This window comes from Diceros bicornis, chromosome 21, assembly GCF_020826845.1.
Source record: "Diceros bicornis minor isolate mBicDic1 chromosome 21, mDicBic1.mat.cur, whole genome shotgun sequence".
In the NCBI taxonomy this organism is placed as follows: Eukaryota; Metazoa; Chordata; class Mammalia; order Perissodactyla; family Rhinocerotidae; genus Diceros; species Diceros bicornis.
Window position 1 is genome coordinate 51,362,180 of NC_080760.1, and position 20,321 is coordinate 51,382,500.

Below are 20,321 nucleotides of genomic sequence, written 5' to 3' on the forward strand. Positions count from 1 at the left end.
TCCCCTTTGACAGATAAGCCTGGAGTGGGAGAGGGAGACTAATTCCCTCGGGCCAAAGCTGCTGGTTTGTGACAATGGAGGAGGGGATGCAAGCCCTCACTCCAACTCTAAATCTGAGGCTCTAGCTGCCTGAGGTGCAGCAGGAAAGAGCAGGCTGCAGGGCGAGAGGGGCCTGGCTATGGGAAAGAGATGTGGCTCCTCCCATCAACCCTCACCTCCCCGTGATTTGTCTGGCCAGGCAGCTCATTTTGCTATGAAACTCTAGTTTCTGCAAATGTCTCTGCACAGAAAGGCTTATTTTGAAGGGAACACCTGTCCTCTAATCCTCCCAGCTGATGCAGCAATCTGTGTGGATTCCGATGTTATTTGCTAATGCACTGGCCTTCTTGGGGATTTGGAAGCACAGCTCCCAGGGGAGTGGGGAGGAGTGGATTTCATTCTTCTCTTGGCAGTCCTCGCCTGTGGGAATGCACAGGGTGGGAGCGCGGCTCTGAGCCCGCGTAATCGGATGGGGCCCAGATGGAAGATGTACAGGAAAAGAAGCAGATCCTGAAAATAACCCATTGAGCTGAGCTATGGAGCAAGTTCACTGCCGAGCACCCACAAATAAGCTATTTTATCTGACTCTTGTAAAAGACAAGGATGTCTTCTTTGACACACATCCCCAAAAATAGCCAAGAAAAGAAATGGAAAAAAACTATATTGTATCACGTGCCGGCTGTGAGTCTATTTCTGTACTGTTTTTACACATATTAACTCCTGAAATCCTCTCTAAAATATAGATGTTATTCCATCTTAGAGTGGAAGAACCTGAGTTTCCACAGGGGTGAATAAGTCCCCCCGAGTCACATAGCATTTAGCGTAGCAGGTATTTGAGACCACATTACAACGGTCTTCAAGGGAGAGATTTGGCTGGGTCCTTCTTGGTCTTCTCAGATGCAACAGAATCAGGTGGACTGAAGTGATCTATGATGTTTTCTATCCACCCCACCCCACACCAGGTCTAGGGTTTCTGGACAGTCTCTAAAGGCAGCCCCGCTCGACACTCACACGTCAATGGAGATGCCCATCACTCTCCCGCTCCCTCCTGTTGGTTTCTGTCTGCTGCCATATAGGGCAAGAAACTTCCGTGGGGCTTAGCTCTCTCACTGCTCAGAGTTATACATGAGCATGATTCACGCACTTGTAGCAATTGCTCCTTCAACACGCATTTTTTGAGCACTAATTATGTGTGCCAGGCACGGTGCTGGGCCCTGGGGATGTGGAGCTAAACAAGATGGCCTCTTTCCCCAGCCACTCAGGTGGAGCCCAACAGAGGAGAGAGAAAGATGCCTAGAGTTGACTGTGCAAGAAGCATTTGGGAGAGAGAATTTCTCCCCAGGAAATCAGAGAGCGCTTCACAGAGGTGGGGGCATCTGAACAAGGCACTAGAGGATGCGTAGGGAGTTGTGCATCAGAGTTCCTTCTGGGCAGACACCATGTCATAATCATCCTCATATGCTCCTGTGGCACCAGCAAAGGCCCTTGTCTTGGGATTAGGTGTTCAAAGTGCATTGAATTAATCTATGACCTCTGACATTCCCCAATGTCCCATGCCACGTTCCCTGAAAAACAGAGACTAAGCTGGAGATTTTCAGGTAGGAGATCTACTGGGGAGGCTCTGGGGGCCAGCACATGTAGGGGAGTAAGAGGCAGGACTGGGCAGAGGGAGAGGTTGGGCTGTGATGTGGTCACAACGAAGGTTTCAGTCGACGTACAGGGAAGCTGGAACAGGGATGGGCTTGCAGCAGGGGGTCGAGAGGGATCTAGAGGACACACACAGCATCCGCTAATGATGAAGGGTCCATGCTTGGCCTCAGGGACGCAGAGGGAGCAGGAAGTCCCTGCCTGCTATCCCTTCCCAATCCCATGCTGGAGCCCTGAAGCCATCCATGCACATGAGGTAATACAAAAACACCCATCTGTGCCGGCTCCCTGTCTTCCACTCCCTTGTTACTATCTGCTGGGTCCTGTGCCAATGCTAAGGACTCTGTTCCTAGAGGCACAGTGGTTGCCCGATTTCCTACATCTACAGGTAGCTGGAGTCCACCTTCAAGCAATTTTAATGGCTATAAAGTCTGCTCCTTCTTAGGCATGGATCTCCATCCTGGATTCAGTCCCCTGTCCCTTACGAGGGTCTAGCAGCTCTCTTCTTAGCTCCTCCAATGAGAACCTGCGACACAGCTGCTTGGACCAGATGGAGACATGACTTGGGCAGTTTTCATGGCCAGGCCTCCTGGCTGGGGCTCAGAGCCGGGAACGGTGATGTCACAGGAGAGCATGCTGAGTGTATAACCTGACATGCTGACAGTCTGAGCATGGAGCTCAGCTGCACACGAGGACGGAACACCTTTTCTTGGGGGTAGCTGAGCATGGACAGCCATTCATACTTACACCATGGGCTGTCAGATGGTTAATTTGTGTGTGCCAACTTGACTGGGCCACAGGGTTCTCAGATATTTAGTTAAACATTTCTTTGGGTATGTCTGTGAGGGTGTTTCTGGACGAGATTAACCTTGGAATTAGTAGATTGTGTAAAGCAGATCACCTTCCCCCATGTGGGTGGGCATCATTCAATCTGTTGAAGGTCTGAGTGGAACAAAAAGAATGGGTGAGAGAGAATTTTCTCTCTGCCCGTCTTTGAGCTGGGATATCAGTTTTCTTCTGCCTCAAAACTCAGATTCAGACTGCAACTTACATCATTGGCTCTCCCAGGTCTCCAGCTTGCAGATGGCAGATTGTGGGACTTCTCAGCCTCCATAACCACATGAGCCAATTCCTTATAATAAATTTCTTTATATAGATATAGATATAGATGATATAGATATAGATAGATATCTTTATATAGATATATATATATATACCCTACATATATCCTACATGTATATATCCTATATCTATCTATCTACCTATCTCTCTATCTATTATCTATCTAACTATCTATCAACTGTTTGTCTCCTATTGGTTCTGTTTCTTAGCAGAACCCAGACTAATCCAGGCTGGTTATCTCTGAGCAGGCCCCTAATCAAAACAATCATGCATTGGTTCAGGATAAATATGGGCAGAGTATGCCATGTGTGGCCAAAGATCTGTGTATCACAGAAGAGTAAGAACAGGTGTTTCTTGGGAAGCAGGAACAAGGAGAAGGACAAGACGTGTATTGAGCACCTACTGAGTACCAGGTACTGGACTAGGAACTTTACATTCATAACAGCACTGTATACACATACTACCACAAGAGGTTATTAAGTATTGGCCACCCACTCTACAGGTGGGAAAACTGAGGCATAGAGAAGTGAGCAAATGACAGATGGAGCCAAGTTTTAAAACTAGCTCCGTTTCAACAGGCTTTCAAGGTTACCTCATAGTCCAAGGGAAGCCCCTTACAGCATGCCCCATCAACTCCAGAGAGCCACATTCTTCAAGGAGACCACATAGAAAAGATGCCATGTGAAGACCCTATTCCCTGGGTCTACCCCAGGGCCTGGCATTAGGAATATGTTTGATAAATATAGCAGCAATTAAAAGAAAGAAAGGATGGATAGATAAGAGGAAGGGACACACACAGCAAAGAATCGCTAAATGAAGTGAAGAAGTGAGAATATCATAGAACACACACACCCTGCAAAGTGAAGTTTGCAACTCTTGGGAACACTGCCCCCACGCAGGCATTACCTCTGAGGAAGCCGGCTTGCAGTATCCAGCTCCAAAGACCAGGTTTTCCAGAGAAAGGCTGGACGGTTCTGGTCCCGTGTCTGGGCCACCTTTACCAAGCCAGGAGCCTCTTCCTGGACGAGTAAAACTGAAAAGAAGAGAATTGAAGAGGGAGAAAAAGAATGTAAAGAAAGTGATGGTGTCATCACCTCAGTCTCCTTGGGGGTGTTATTGGGGACACTATGAGAGGAGTCATTCAGAAGGGGTGGTTCACTCCCTAGGGGGTGCTTGGAAGGGACTTTTTTGGATGCTGCCGTGACAAGCCAATGCAACTGGCATACGAGCTTGGGAGCCAAGGATGACCCATATCCTACTATGTGTACAAAGAAATGCCCCATAAAGGCCAACACGATGCCTGCTGAGAGACACTGAGGCAGAGTTCCAAGGTTATACACCCGGAGGGGCAGGGGGAAAGGGCTTCTGGCCAGGAGGACAAGAGGAGGCTCCATCTGACCTGGTCTGAGTCCTGTCTCTACTCCTTTCAGTGGCACAACTTGGAGTGAGCTCCTTCAACCTCCACGCCCTCCCTGAGCCTCTGTTTGTTCTTCCATGGAAGAATGTAAAACAAAATCTACCTCCATGATCCAGGCAAGAGTCTACTAGGATCATGGATATGAAACGCTGTCATGATCAATGGAGCTCATTATGTCAGTGATAGCTGGGAATACTGCTATCTGTTCCACAGACAAATATACAGACCCTACCCAGCTCCACAAGTCATCACAAAGATCAACTGACATGGTGTGATGGCGACCATTGGTCTTAGGATGGAAGGAGATTAAGAAGGCCTGAGTGATAATTTGAATTTCTCTTCTTTGGATCTATGAATATCTCCCTCTCGCTTTACCTCTTTGATTTTGGTCAACTGATATATCAGCAAAGTCCACTTATACTCATTTTCCCTTGCTTTCAAATCTTGTCTATTAAATATCATGGTTAATTGTCTTGTCATATTGTGAATACTATTTAATAGGCATGCCTTATTCCCCCAGTGAGATTCAAAGTCTCTGATGCAGAGGGTCTTGATAATAAATAGCCTCAGGTGGCATCATCTCCACTGTAGGAGCTCAAGAAATATTTGTGGAGGGATTTAATCCAAGACGCCCACATTCCTGCTTAAAATATTGACAGGGAAATAATGTTAACATTATATTTCTGTTTAATTCTTTTATTCCAATATTTATTAGGCTCATGCCACACGTCAGGCAGGGTGTTAGGTGATAGGGTGGCAAGATGATTAAGGCATGACCCTCACCTTAAAGATATTTTGGTCTAGAGAGGGAGGCAGATGTAACGTGACGGAGGTAAACTCAGGCCAGTGAGCATAGAAGAGTAGTTTATAAGCCAAACTAGGTGAAAAAGATCAACAGTTAGAGATGATGCTCATGTAGAGTATGGCCAAGTGGTTAATGAAGCAGCCCGTGAAGCCAATCTGCCAGGGTTCAAACCCCAACAACAGCACCTGTAAGCCCTGTGGCATGGGGAAAGTTTTTTAGTCTCTCAGTGCCTCTGTTTCCTCACATGTCAGAAGGGTTGATGCCAGCACTTTAACCATGGGGTTATTGTGAGGATTCCAGGATTTCATGAGATTAGCTAAATACAGCTTTAAGCACAGTGTCTGGCAAATAGAAAAGATGCAATAAATGCTAGTAGTTCTCATCAATAATACCACAAACATCATAAAATCTAATATAATCGTTATCATACTTATAAAGCTATTGTTGATAATACCACAAATATAATCAAATATAATATAATCATTACTCTGATTTGTTTCAAACTGAGATTTGAAGCAAGTCTCCAGTTTAGCTAGAAGATGGATAAAAGTAACATTTTAGCTGAAGAAAAGTAGAATATATATACGAGCAGTGATGTTTATGGCATAATCAGGGGATAAACTTCAAATTAACAACTGAAATAACTCATTCTTTGACTTAAGTGTGGTCTTGATTAGCTTTTCCAGTGGATCTGAATCCCTCAAGTGAAATACAATTGTACTCATTTGATGGTTAAAAATCCGATTCTTTTCTTCAGTTTATTTCAGGGAAGGTGGAGCATCTTTTTTTGTGTGTGTGAGGAAGATTAGCCCTGAACTAACATCTGTTGTCAATCCTCCTCTTTTTGCCGAGGAAGATTGGCTCTGATCTAACATCTGTGCCCATCTTCCTCTACTTTACATGCGGGACGCCAGCCACAGCATGGCCTGATGTGCGGTACGTCGGTCTGCACCCGAGATCTGGGCCTGCGAACCCCAGGGCCGCCAAAGCAGACCGTGCAAACTTAACTGCTACACCGCAGGGATGGCCTCATGTCTTTTGAGGTTAAATTTTAATTTCACACCTGCTTCTTCCTGATTGGATTTAACTGATGCTGCGAAACTGCTTTTCTGTAAAAACTAGAGTTTGCCCTGTTTGACAGGTATTTTCCAGAACTTTAAAGGGCTCCCTTTGATCCCAGCCACTGTGAGCTGATAGAAATTCTTCCTGCAGAATCCAGAGAACAGAAGATAGTTCTCTTTCTACCCCATCCCTGGAGAAGCCTGAGCTCTGACTGAATTTCTGTCTGTGCTCATCTCTGGCAAGGTTGCTGCAGATAAACTTGCAGGGACTGTTTCTGTCAGACAGTTAAACTTTCTCCTAACAGTTTCCAGATCCCAAATCCTCGTTAGAATGGGATCGGGGTTCCCAGCAGCAAAAGCAGAGGAACGTGCTTTCACTGCCATTTCAGTCACTGTGAATACTTCTCATCTCTTAGCTGGACCATCACCATCTCCTCCTAACTAGTCCTCCTGCCCCCACCTGATGTCACTTCCAGCCTGACCCACTCACAGGGGCTGCAGGGATCTTTACAGAACAAGGTCTTATTGGGTCATGCTCCTGCTCAAAACCTTCAATGCCTCCTTCTTGTACAATAAACGGATTCTCAATTCCTTAAAGTGCCATTAATTGCACTGCTAAATATGGCTCCAATTTACCCTCCCAAATATATTTTTCCCTGTCACAGTCTCTTATCCACTGGGTCCAGCTCAAAGGCTGTTTCTTCTTTAAAGCCTTCCCTGATTTCCCTCAAGCAGAACTGCCTCTTCCCCATTTGACAAGTTATCTACCCTTTATTAAGAGCTTCTTATATGCTAGACACAGGCCTAGATCAGAGCCTGGAACATGGCAGGTGCTAAATAAATATTAACCAATTGAATGCATGCCCAAGAGTTCCATATGTTCTATTTCATTGAATTATTCCAACAGCCTTCTCGTGTGTTCCGAAACTGAAGCTCAGAGAGTGTAAGTCACGTGCTCGAGGTAACAGGCTTAAGAAGCAGGGGACTCAGAACTCAACCTGCATCCATCCGATCCCAAAGCCCATGCTTTTAATCCCATCCCTACATCATGTTCCCATGATACATTGCACACTGAATTAGAGCTCACTGCTTCTGCGTGTTTCTGCCCTGCCAGGCTTGGAGCCTTTTAAGGTCCCAGATCAGATTGATTCATTGCAGAGCTTTCTGGCTTGGCCTTTCTAGAAGTGGATAAAGCTTAGTGATGCCCGCCACTAACCAAGCATGTGTTCTCCATGTGCGATGTGGACTGTGTGCCTCATCTCATCACATCCTTTCATCATCTCTGTTGGTTTAGTGTCCCTGCCCATTGTTTAAATTTCTCCTTATCTATCTATCTATCTATCTATCTATCTATCTATCTATCTATTATTTCAATGTTGAAACAGATGTTTAGAGAAGTTAGGTGACTCATCCAAGGATCCCCAGAAATTATGTGGCGGGGTTAGACAGTAAGATGGTCTTGACTCCAGCTGATGTGGAATAATGCAGACTCAGGGCCCAGAACCACCTGCGGGGAGCTCTGCTTTTCCTACCTGGGGTCTTGCTTCATCTTCAGCAGCCAAGAGCCAGTAATCCCAGGACGCCTCTGGCCCTCAGCCCTGCCTCACTGACGACAGATAATGTCCTTAACTCTGCATTGAGGCCGCTTTTGGCCAAGACTCAGGGTGAGCTCACAGCCAGGGAATATCCTTCACAGGATCATCAAACCCTCTGCCGCTTTCTGGATTCTGTCTCCTGCAGCTTCTGACATCAGGTCTGCTTTCTTTTGATTCTACATCTATGATTCCTGTAACATTTTCTATCAAACCCTAGGATAACATTTGTCATTCGTAATTCCGTATATGTAGCTTGGCCACCCCACTCGGCTAGGGACTCCTTGAGGGAAAAGTCTATCCCAGTGTCACTTTAGCTCCCACAATAGGGTCTGCTGCAAGCATCCTAGCACCATTCCTGAGCAGGCCCTCAGTAAAGATCCACTGAGTGAAAGAATCATGAACAGCCCCATGGTCTCCCTGACACAGTGTCTGCTTAACTTCAGGGCCCAGTTTCTATCAAACTGGAGCTCAATCCAGTTTGGGGCAGGAAGATGTCCAAACTTCTTAGCAGGGCCTGGAGCCATGTGCTCTCTGGTCCCAGCCCATGCCTCCAGGCCAGGTGATGGTCCTCACCAGCTCTCTCCACCCTCTCTTCCCTGGTGCCCTAGGCTCCTTTCATGTGCTCTCAGTAACTCCTCCAAGGGGTTTCCCTCTGCCAAAATGCAACACTGTTCAACACCTACCCTTGTACAATGTCCCTTTTTCTCTCATCTCAACTTGCCCTTAAGCCCCACCTGGTCTTTATCTCTGGGTGACACTTCTCAGTTTGTGGATTATAATTAATCTGATACATATCCATCACCCCTACCCTCCAAAGTCAGTATCTGAAATGGCCCCATTACCAAGCAGAGCCCGAGATGGGACTCAGCAGATGGGCACAGTGACCGGGTGAAGGCCTTCAGGAGCAGCACCTCCTAGTCACACCACATGGCCAATATCAGGGTATCCCATTTCCTACTCAGTCCTCAGCAGGGAGTCGGGACAGCAAAGGCCCTGCCCAACGATCAGTGAGGAGTGGAGTCTCGCCTACACACATTTCAACTTCCAACACTGATTAGCTGTCCTGAAAAGGGACATTGGGAAAGTTCCCTTCCCAAAGTTCCATGTGGCAAGATTCTGTCCCTAAACATCCTTTTTGCACACACACAACTCGTGCCCATGGGCAGGTAGGAGGTTTTGAAGTGACTGGAAGTACATATCTGGCCATGCTGGATGTATGAAGATGGCCAGGCACAGTACAACGTGCCAATTGTCAGCTCTGTCTAGTCACGGGACCCACAAAAGCTCAGTGCTTCACAGGGCCTCAGAGATGCTCTGGGACAATTCACTGAAGGGTAGAACACAAGGCCACAAAGGTGGTCCTGCACTTGAATGAATAGCAAGCTGGGGAGGGAAGAGAAAACAGAGCCTCTACCACGTGCCTGGCCACTGTCCTCACATGGGATTCACTAAAACCTATGTGCACGGGACACGTTAGTGCTCCAGCTTTGGAGATGAAGACTGTGCGTCTCAGGGACCTCAGGTGACTTCCCAAATAATGCACAGTTAGAAAGAAGCAAAGCCAGGTGTAGAATCCAAGTCTTCAGGTCTGACTGTAGTTTGTAGTTTATCCTCGCGGCCCTCTGCCGCTGTCCCCTTGACTCCTGATGCTCTCTCCACGCCCCAGCCCATCTCTCCCCTGCCCCTCAGTGAGGCCCAGTGCCTAAACTTTCAGCCTGGGAGAAGCTGCACTAGTCTGTGCTGGTCAATCTTGACCAAATTCGGGCTCTCAACTGCACCCTAGATGGAAATCTAACAAGAAAGCCAAAGCAGCCCCTTCACCCCAGGGATCATAACCTCATACCTGATCAGAGGCTGCTGCAGAGCCACCAGGGCAGCGTGGATGGTCACCGAGATCACCGACAGGTGGAAATAGTCGAACATGACGGGCACCTGGTGGTGCAGACCTCTCCGGGGGTGGAAGTGCAGGCCGAGCGTGCGGCTGCTGATCATGGATGCCCCGGCCACGTCCCTCAGCCTGGAAGGCAAGCGAGCGAGCTCACATGAGTGATGGTGGGTTGTCCCTGCTGTCATCCAAGCAGGTCTACATTACAACCTCATCCATGCACAACCACTGTGCACAAATCATCTTATTCAATCTCTACAAATACTCTGCTAGGTAGAAATCATTTTTCCCATGATTGGCAGATGAAGATACGAGACTTAGAGAGGAAAAAGAGCTCACAAGACATCACAGAGCTGCTATGCAGCAGATCTGGGACTCAGGCTCTGCTGACGCTAATGCCAAACTTACCCATCAGTGATGGAAAGATGCCCAGACTCTTCTACAGGCTCACCTCAACCCTGAAGTGCCCCAGCCCTCCTTCCCCACTTGCTCATGTGTTCCCCCCACAGATGTCCAGGACTGCACTTCCTTTGTAAGTCTGTGTTTTCTACTAGATTTCTAACTCTTAAGTGCAAGCAATGTGACCAATTCATCTTTATATTCCCAACACCAGCATAGAATCTGACATACTGTAGAAGTTGGTCAAATGTTTTCTTATTAAAAGGAATAATTCACTGACAATGAATGAATGACTCCCACAGCATAATGGTTAAATAGTCTGACCAGATTCATCAAGGACTCCCCACCTTTGCTCCAGTATTTTGTAATTGGTATGTGTCTGATTCCTAAGAGATAAACCAACCGGTAGGCAAGGCCCTACTGAGTCTTGGGTTATAAAAATGGGATTGATTCTTCTCTAATAAAAGCCATCCTGTGCTAATCTCAAGCTCTGTGAACCAATCACTCAGGCTCTTATGGTGTCTACGAACCAGAGCACTTGGGAAACTGGAGGGAGCATCTTCCATGAATAGAGTAGAGAGCTCAGAGAACGTTCAGAGAAGCTTCTTTTTCCTCCATAGATGAGGAAATGAGACACAGAGAGAGGAAGGTGAGGACAGCAGACTCCCAAGACCCAGCCCTAATGGGCTTTGCTTCCTGGAATCCTTGTCACTTAGAGCTTGTGTGCAAATGAATGCCAAGTAAAAGAGCCAACTAATTCATTGGAGCCCAGTGTGACTCCATAAATAGACCACAGCTAATGGTCTCCTCTCTTAGCAGGAAGAAACCTGATTGGGAGGGGGCACAGAGTACCCCCCCCCGAGTCTCAGAAAGTCATTAACCTTCATATTCACTTTAATTCTGATAATTTATTGAGGTCTTACTGTGAACTGAACACGGTACTTTTTCCCTTAATCCATATCACAATCATATGAGGTATTAACTTGTATTATCCCATTTATAGGTGAGGAAGTAAAGCCAACATGAGTTAATTGAGCTGTTCGAAGTCACAAGGCAAAACTGAAATGCTAGATCCCGGTCTGTCTGACTCCACAGTCTGTTCTGCGTTGCTGCGCATTATAACTTTGAATCCATTCAGAAACAGGTTCATATGAATCATAGGAATATCCTTAGGGCTTGAACAACAGGAGGTGAAATACATGTCAGGGTAGCAAAGACATCAGAAATGTTAACAAGAATTCTAGCCACATTAATAGGAGTAAAGAATTCAGAATGAGGGAGGTGATAGCTCTTTTGTGTTCTGAAATGGACAGAGACAGTTAAAGGAGATAAAACTCAGTTCTTGGGAGGGGTCTCAATTTAGACAAGATAGAGACGAATTTTATAGCATTGAGAAGAGAATGCCTGGGTTCTCATAAAGGACCTTAAAAAATAAGGAAAAAACACTGAGAAAGAGCCCTGATGTTCAATTGGAGATGAAGAGATTACTTAAAAAGTCTTGTTTGTTTGAACTGCCATCCAGACTGAGAATTTTTCTGGGTGGTTGTAAGGACTAAAATTGAGGACAACTGAGGGAAAGCACACAGGGATGACTTGCTTCTTGATGTAAAGAAGATCCAGAGAGGCAGAACTATCCAGGGACAGAATGGGATATGATGGGAAGGGGTGCGCTCCCCATCCCTGTGCAAGCATATTTTCACGGGCCTTTGCAGACTAGCAAGTGAAAATGTGAAGTTAGACTAGAGCAGGGCTTCTCACCCTCAGTAATGTTGACTTTGGGGACTAGGTAATGCTTTGTTGGGGAGTGGGGACTGTCTTGTGCACTGTAGGACATTTAGCAGCACCCCTGGACTCAAACCACTAGATGCCAGAAGCATCTGCCCCCCAGTGTGACAAACAGCAATGTCTCCAGACATGGCCAAATGTCCCTGGGGGACAGAACCATCCAATCCACTGGAGGAGATGGACACCAAGAGCCCCCTGTCCCTGATATTAGATACTGTGCTTCTCTGTTTAGTTCCTGCTCAGTCCCACCTGGTTCTAAAGAAGCTGACTGCCTGGGTCATGTTTCAAAGCTTAATGTCTGCCCCCAGGATGTGCTATGCATGCCTTATCATCCTTAAACCCAATTTATGAAAATGAAAAAATATGGCATTTTCAATTCTTCCCCAGCCTCTAGCTTCCTGTTCCTCTTAGCTAATCTTATACTCCACGAAACCCCCCTGCTCTAATTGTTATTAAGTGCTTGTATTAGAGAGAGGAAGTGACACATGGAAGCCTGGCCCCACTTACATCTAGGAAGCCAGAGAGAGGAAGAAGACATTGATTCAGCAGGCCACACACTTGGCCAGGTACAGATATTGTCTCCCTTAATCTTCATAACAGAGCTAAAAGATATGGATTCTATAATGATGTCCATTTTATAAATGAGGCTACTGAGATTTGGAAAAGTGCAAAGACTTTCCCAGTGTCTCATAGTTGATGAGCACAAAGCCTAGGTTGCTGGATTTTATGCACTTTGTTTGGGCCCATCTCCTGTACACAGGCTCTCCATTAACTACTGTTTTGATGGTAAGAAGGTCTCATTTCTTGTGTCCACCATGACTTATCATTAAGGCTGTCTGGAGGGCTGGGTGGAGGATGACTTCTAGGCTCAGTTCAGAATCAATGGCAGGGTTCTATGATCAACTGGAAATGTCTACCATGGAGCTATGGATGAATGCCTCTGAAAGAATTGGGCATAGGAGATATGGCAGGGGTGGGTTAATGAAATGAGTGAATGATAGATATCCCAGATGGTTGAAGGGGAACATGAGAACAAAAGAGGCAGGAGCGTCACTTCTGAGTGTATATGTTAGGAAGAAGGCCAGACTCTTGTAGGGCCTCTGAGTTCAATATGGTGCTAGAACAACAAATCTTGGCGAGAGTATGAGGAAGATAAGATTTCTCAAACATTCACCATCCCACCAAGGGGTAAGCAGATGTGATGAGAGAGATGGCCAGAGGGGCTTGGAGTCCAGATAAAGACAAGAGTGAGGAATCTGCGATGTTGAGCCCAGGCAGGACCATGGACAGATACTCTTACCAGCCCAGAGACTAGACGTGACCATCTACACATCAGCAGATGTCCGTTCTCAATGCACAGATACAAACAGGTCTCTGACATTTCAGTAGTGGTCCATCTATGGTTCAGATTCTCTCTGATTCAAATCCCCATGTTATGAAACCTCCCATAACAATCAGACACATCTCAGGGATGGAACAGTCCTTGAGAAGGAGGAAAAAGTTCTGATAGGGAGACTGAACTTTGAAGGGATTTGACGACCCTTCTGCCAGCATTAGCCCATCAGCCACCAGATCCCCCATTCTCCATAGGAGAAGGTGAAGAATTTGCTGAAGAGGTTGTAGAGATAAGGAGCGAGGATTAATTCGTAGAAAGTGGTCAGAGCATACTGAGATCCTGCTAATAGAACAGAGGGAAAAGAAGTGGCCCCATCTTCTTAAGCCTAATGAGGGGGTTCTTCAACTGAGCTTGCCCTGTGTCCCCTAGAATTGGGGAAACACAGGTCCTGGTGCCTGACTCATCCTGAAAATGTCCTCAGGAGAAAAAGTGAGGGTGGCTGGATTGGCCAAAGGAAGAATGAGCAGCATTATGCATGTGTTAGGGGGTCCCCACCAGTGTGGGATGAGGGTTAAATTGCCTGTGTACATTACCAGAACCAGATGTGGGTTCTTTGGAGAGAAGAATCTGCCAAAAGAGCTTCCTACAAGGTGTGAATGACCCAACCATAGGAGGCATCATTATATCAAAGAACTGCTGGGGTTGGGTGGAGAGGGAGGCTGCCTAATGGGTATATCTCCAAAGATTGCACAAGAACACCCCAAGAGCAACGATAGCAGTGACTCAACACCTATCATATGAAGAGCTCTGTTTGCAACTGAACCTGTCAGATATAACTCCCTGCTTCTTATGCAATCTCCTCCCTTCTGACCCTGCAAGGCCCCCAAACCCCAGTGGGGAAGGAGGTAGGACAAAACTATGAAGCTGCCCACCATACCCTGCTACTGCACTAGGAGTCTCCTACTCTGAGAAAGCCTGCGGTGGGTTGAAGAAAGGGGGGAATGGCAATGAAAAGAAGTTATCAATTGGGTGAGAGTTTAGAGTTTTGGCAATACTCTTGACTGCACTTTTTAATATCTGAAAAAAGGGTTACTTATTTATTACCTGAAAGAACCTGGGGAGGCTCTGTGACATGACAGTTCACCCCAGGGTAGGAGGAAGAGGGTACGGAGAAAGCTGAAAGGAAGCGGTTATGAGAAAGAAGAGAGTCACCTCCCGCTTATTTAATCAGCAGGTTGCACATAAATGGATTTTCAATTTTCAGAGAGTTGAAACACAATAGCATATATTTGGTACAAAGACACAGAATCCTGGCAGAATCTCATTTGATTTAGAAGGGTCCTTGAGATCTGCAGCCTCATAGGCTCGTTCATCTAAAGACCAAATTAATACTCATTGAAAATGTATGGAGGTATCAGGTATGGTAAGGTGCCCGTTAATAAAGACAAGAAGTCAGGAGATTTCTGTGCATGCAGTTCTGAGACAGCCCGAAAATGCATGGGGTTTGAAATGACCACAGAGACATTCTTAGCCCACATTCGTGGGTGGGCTGTGATATAGAGGGGCACTGCAGCTCATCAGGAACTGGATTTCTGAGAGATGTTCTGAGGTTCATGGCCATGAGGACACCCCAGGGGTTGGGAAGGGCTCGAGGGAGGAAATCATGCTATCACAATTCAGGAATTTCCGGGACACTCACTGTTGCTCACTGTCTGTAAAGTGCAGGTCCACCTTGAGTTGAAAATCAACTTCACTTAGTGTCTCTTCCACCTACAAGAGAAACAAAGTTCAAGGGATTTCAGGAGTCCAATCTGGTCCAAATGAAAAGTTTAGCTGGTCTATTTCCTGAAGTTTAGAAAAAGAATCTCCCCAAAAAGTTAATGTCATTTGTGCTTAAAGCAGTATTTCCAGGCATGTTCTATGGAATTCTGGTTGAAGAAGAAATCTGTGAGTATTCCATGGAAAAGAAGGAAAAGATTTATGTGGTCCAATTGGGGAAAAGGCCAATTTGCAAAAGATGATAAACAAGTTTTCTATATTGCAGGACTTTTGAGAAACTCATTCCTCCACCAGATTTGATCGGGAATCCTCTAAGCAGGAATTGTCATAGCACCGGCTTTGGGAAGAGTGGAACAGTGAACTTGCCTAGAGTGATGGGATAGCGTGGGAGGTGATGTTATCTCTGCCCTCAGGCACCCCTGCACCGTGGGCGCCATTCTCCTGGTTCACAGAGGAGGAAGCTGATGCTGAGGAAAGTGAAGTCATTTCCCAAGGTGGCTCACCTTCATAAGAAAGTAGATCCTTCATGACTGTCTTGAGATCCATTACATTTAACCATGTGTGCCTTAAGACACCTTAGCATTTCGTGTCCTGTTTATGGCTGCTTCCATTCTTAGCTTTCAAAATAAACTGTTTTCGTTAATTAGCACAGGAATCTATTTGTTCTACCTGATAGCGTCTTAAATACAGCTAAGAGATGATACTCCTTGTTCTTCTTTTCCTGCACTAAACACCACAACCCCCACCCCCAGGGGAATTGTTTGCTACATTCCAGATTTCACAGTCACCACCCCTTCTCAGCGGAGAAACTCAGTTAAGTATCGGTGCCTGTGACAGGACTTCCTCCTCCCCACTCCCAGGCTAGACAGACCCCTTCTCCGCTGAAACTCACAAAGCTCTGTTTCTCGTCTCTATCTTGGCGTTCACCGCTTCCTATAAAATTGTTTGAGATTTATAACCTGGAAGCTCGTGAGCCAGATGTTATCTGTAGACACTTTTTGTTTAGTCCTCATCATATCTTTAAAAATGTTTTGAACAAGTTGCAAACATTCAAAAATAAGGCAGTTTCACATTTCTATTGCAGTTTTCTGGCTTCTGAAAAAACAATCCCTGGATCTGGCCATGCTGGGCTGGCCCTGGAAGCTCCACTTGGATCAGGCTACAGCAGTCACTGACAATACCCATCTGGCCTGTGGCTAAAATCCTCGGCCGTTTATGCCCAGCTCCAGGAATAATGCTACCACAAAGAAAGTATTAGTACATCTTGAGGGATAAATAAAGCTCTTTTCCACCCCCAGCTTTTTTGGTTTTTGTTTATTTGCAAGAATGTCTCCATCCTGCAGGGATGGAAATCTCTTACCCAAAAACCTCTTTGGAAACACATTCCTGGTTAGGCATAACTCAGGCAGAGACATACGGATGGAATTTTTCTTTAGGTCCCCAGTGTTTTAAAATTTGTTGTGGGAAAAAAAAGCATTTAAAAGTTAACATTTTGCTGAATCCAAGTGCTATGAATAACTTCCTCTCCTAGCTTTGTTTTGCATAATCACAGACCTCACTTTGTACACACAACTGAAGCAACACAGCCTCTTGCCACCGATCCCTGGGAAGTGAGACTGACAGAGTAAACCCTCCTCACCACCTTCTGAGCATGCGTTTGCCTGGTTAATGAAAATTCACTGTAAACTCCAGTTTTGAACTTGCTGCAATTCCTTTGGAACTAGGAGAGAAATCCTGGGCCAGGATGAGCTGTGGCTAGATAGAGCCTGGCTATGATTTCACCAATGTCTCAATAAATCTGTAATTGCAAGATGCTACAGAATGAAGACTTGGCTTCTCTAACCATTCATTTCATCATTGGCTCTTCGCTACCTGCCCCTCCCTCCAAAAACACATATGCACACATTCACATGTACACATGCACGTACATACATGGGCACACGCACACAATCACATGTACATACACATGCACACATTCACATGTGTACACACACACACGCGTTTCCTTCCATTGCCCTGCCCTATCTTGGTTAAAGGCATCATCTCCTTTCAAGGGTCATTTTTTAGTGCCGGGAAACAGTTTTGTGTGCTCGTGGAAATAATAATAGTATCTAGCATTTACACAAGAGTTACCATGTAGCAGGCACTGAGCTAACACTGTCCATATACTATCTTATTTAATACGGGTAAAACTATGAATTAAGAAATAGTGTCCCCATTTAAAAATGAGGAAATTGAGGCTCAGTGTGGTAAATTCACTTTCCCCAGCTCAACTAGTTAGTGAGTCCTACAGCCCAGATTCAGTCAAGGGTTCCTCCATTTCTTTGGCCTTTTCCCATGATCCAATCTCTGTTGTAGGTTGCACATCCTCTCGCTGGTTGGTTTCAATTTTACTCATAGTGATAACTCTCATATCTTGTCCTCCTTTCTTAACTTCTCTCCTTAGTTCCATCACAGCTGGGTGGGAAGAAGAGGCTTTGGAAGTCAAGCTACATGAGTGCTAATCCTGGCTCTACCATTTAGTGTCTGTGTGACCTGGGGTCAGTCAACCTCTCAAAGCTTGTTTTCTCACCTGTAAAATGAGGGTAAAATAATTACACTTACTCCTTAGACAGGACTGCTATTGTGTGACTAAATAGAAAATGCACACAAAGGACTTAACACAGTATGTGAACAAAGACCATTCTCAACATGTGTAAGTTATCGTTATTGTTGTTATTTCCAACGTACCATAGGTCCAGCCACCTATAGAACCCCTTCCTCCACCAATGCCATACACCAGCTCTGCATATTTGTCATAAATACAGGCTTTGTGGTCAGACTACCTGGGTTTGAGTCTCAGTTCTACCATTTCCTAGTGGTGAGACTTTGGAAAATTTACTTAATTTATCTAAATCTCTGTATCCCCATCTGTAAAACAGGAATAATAAGACATCTCACAGTAGTGTTATGATGATTCAATGAGATTTTCCAAGCAAAGCCCTGAGCACAATGCCTGCCACAAAACACACCCCTAATAAATATAAGATGCTATTAGTGTGAAGATCATGAGATTGTTATTGTAACTCAACCTGAATTCCTATCACTCCCCAACAAAAACGTTTCTTCTCCCTACCACCCCGGACTATCAATGGAATCTCCAAGCTCATTTCACGCCCAAATCTTGGAGGCTTAACCATTTAACTTTTTTGACTACAAGATGTGCCCATCGCCTATGCTTTACCTGAGCTCAGTTCTATGGGCTACCTGTAGCTGTAATGCATCCCACTCTTTCCATCCATCTCCACTGTTGCTACCTCTGCCATGGGGCTCACCAGCACTCACACGGACTACGGCAGCTGCCTCCATGCCCCAGGTCTTTGGGCCCTGTTTTCCGTATTTCTGCCAGACTGACCTTCCTAAATCCTAGCTCTCCTCCTCCCAACTCCTGAAGGAGCGTCCTGCCTTCAGAGCAAGGTAAACATATGGCTTTTAGCAGGGCCTCTGTGGCTCCTCATGTTGCGTCCTCAACTTCCTTTCTAGCCTTGCATCTGTGCCGCCTCTTTTCCCACTGGAAACAATGCTTTCTTCCCAAATCTGCCTTCTACTTCACTTTCCTTTTCAATGTCCTTGCTATCCTCTGTCTCAAAATACCCTAACTGCTTCCTGTGGAAATCTCACTCATTTCTACTTATCAAAACTCTCAATCAACTCACCCTCTCCCCCATCAAAAAAAAAAAAAAAAACCAAACCAAACCAAAACAAAACCCTCTGCCTGACTCACTAGGTCTGGGATGGACTCAAGAAGCTGCATTTTGAACAAGTACTTCCAGAGGACTGGGATGTGGTACACCAAGGAATCACACTTTGAGAAATGCTTTTCTTTTTGAAGCCTATAAAAATGCAACCTTGCGCACAAAGGCTTTTTGATGTCATCTGTTCCTCTTCCTCCTGAGAGCACTAAGCATCATGTTGTTAATAACTGTATCTTCCTTGCCTTGACTGCTGGGAAGCTCAGAGCTGAATGTGTGGGCCACCATCAGCACACATCCAGCACTGCTTGTGCATTTTGATCTGTTACATTTATCCTAGGCTCTTTCCTTTTTGTGTTTTTCTTCTACTCTGGCTCATTCTATTGCTATTTTTTTCCTTTTATTATTCTATGTATTTTGTCAGCCTTCTCAAATTTTCTGTGGGATTAACAGAGTTTATGTAAATAAAATATATATCTTATCTCCACACTCCCTTATTCTTTGCAGCCATCATTGAAACATCCCATCTATGCCTTAAGCTGTGATGAGTTCTGTCCACGGTCATCTCTTGCACTTATGTGTGCCCTCACTGTGTGGACTGAAGCTTCTTCGTATCTGCATTTCCCATAGCATATGAGGTGGTATGCTTGCTGTGTAGGCATCGTATAAATGCTTGTTGTTCACAATGATGGTTGTGTGAATGCATGAACACGAACTCTGACCACCTGGCCATAAACAGTGTTTTGGTTGTCACAAGCAGATAGACATTCACAGGAAAAGAGCTTAATGTATCCATTCCACATACACAATTTTTATGGACATAACCAATTAACTTTAATTGTCACTGATTTGGACATAATGGTTAACTATAACATTGTTTGCTGCTGTACGAATTATCCCCAACACAATAATAAATTATTAGCTTGTAGAGATAAGTGATGTGGTGTGCAGAAGAAAACAACATGTACTGTCAAACAGACTCCCTGTTCAACCTCAGAACTAAGGCTTGTAACAACCTCATATGAGGTAAACTTGGGTGTTGGCAAACATTAAACTTGACAGGCTTTATAAACAGTTAGGGGCAGGAGCAAGACACTGATGGAATTAAGATGGAAAAATGACCAAGATGCCTGAGTAAGGCCCAAACCCAGCCTCCACTCACAACCTCTCTGCCCGGGAAGGTCTTTGAGATCAACATGCCAAAGGACAATGGCCCATGAGAAACAAAGTGGCATCCCCTTACTAGAATTTGGGGAAGCTAAGCTTGCACACGCACTCTAACTGGGAGTTTCTTAAAACTCTAAACAACCTCAGGGTATCTTTCCTTAAACTGGGTCCAGGAAGGAAGTAGACAATACACTCAAAGTGAGGAATCTAAGTACAGTTCATTAAAGGGATGATTTACAAAGGTGTGGGGGGAATTTAGAGAAAGTGACCGATGGTGGCTTGGTACCTCAGGGTTAATAACTGCAGGACTTTATTACCACTCTCAGTCTGAAGGGTCAGGCAGAGGGAGTGGTTATCAGAACTGAGGAGACAGCTGCATGGAGTGAACCCTTGACCTGAGCTAAGGGCTTTGGTAGAAGGACACAGCCAGAGGTGTGCTGGTAAATGTTTAACAACCAGCTCTCTGAAGGAAAATTTAAAAACCCTGATTTGTATATTGCTGATTTCTGTGGTGTAAATATTTCCATCACAATGATTTCAAGCTACCAATGTG

General features: G+C 45.4%; 1 protein-coding gene across 1 annotated transcript in view; it reads right to left on the bottom strand.

Moving 5' to 3' along the window:
- FAM135B (family with sequence similarity 135 member B) overlaps positions 1-20,321 on the bottom strand; it is a 334,906-nt gene that overhangs the window by 81,559 nt on the left and 233,026 nt on the right. The window contains exons 4-6 of the mRNA XM_058564982.1: positions 14,791-14,861; positions 9,530-9,703; positions 3,715-3,841 (exon numbers count right to left, since the gene is read on the bottom strand). Of these exons, the coding sequence (XP_058420965.1) occupies positions 3,715-3,841; positions 9,530-9,703; positions 14,791-14,861 (372 nt within the window). The remainder of the gene's footprint in view (positions 1-3,714; positions 3,842-9,529; positions 9,704-14,790; positions 14,862-20,321) is intronic.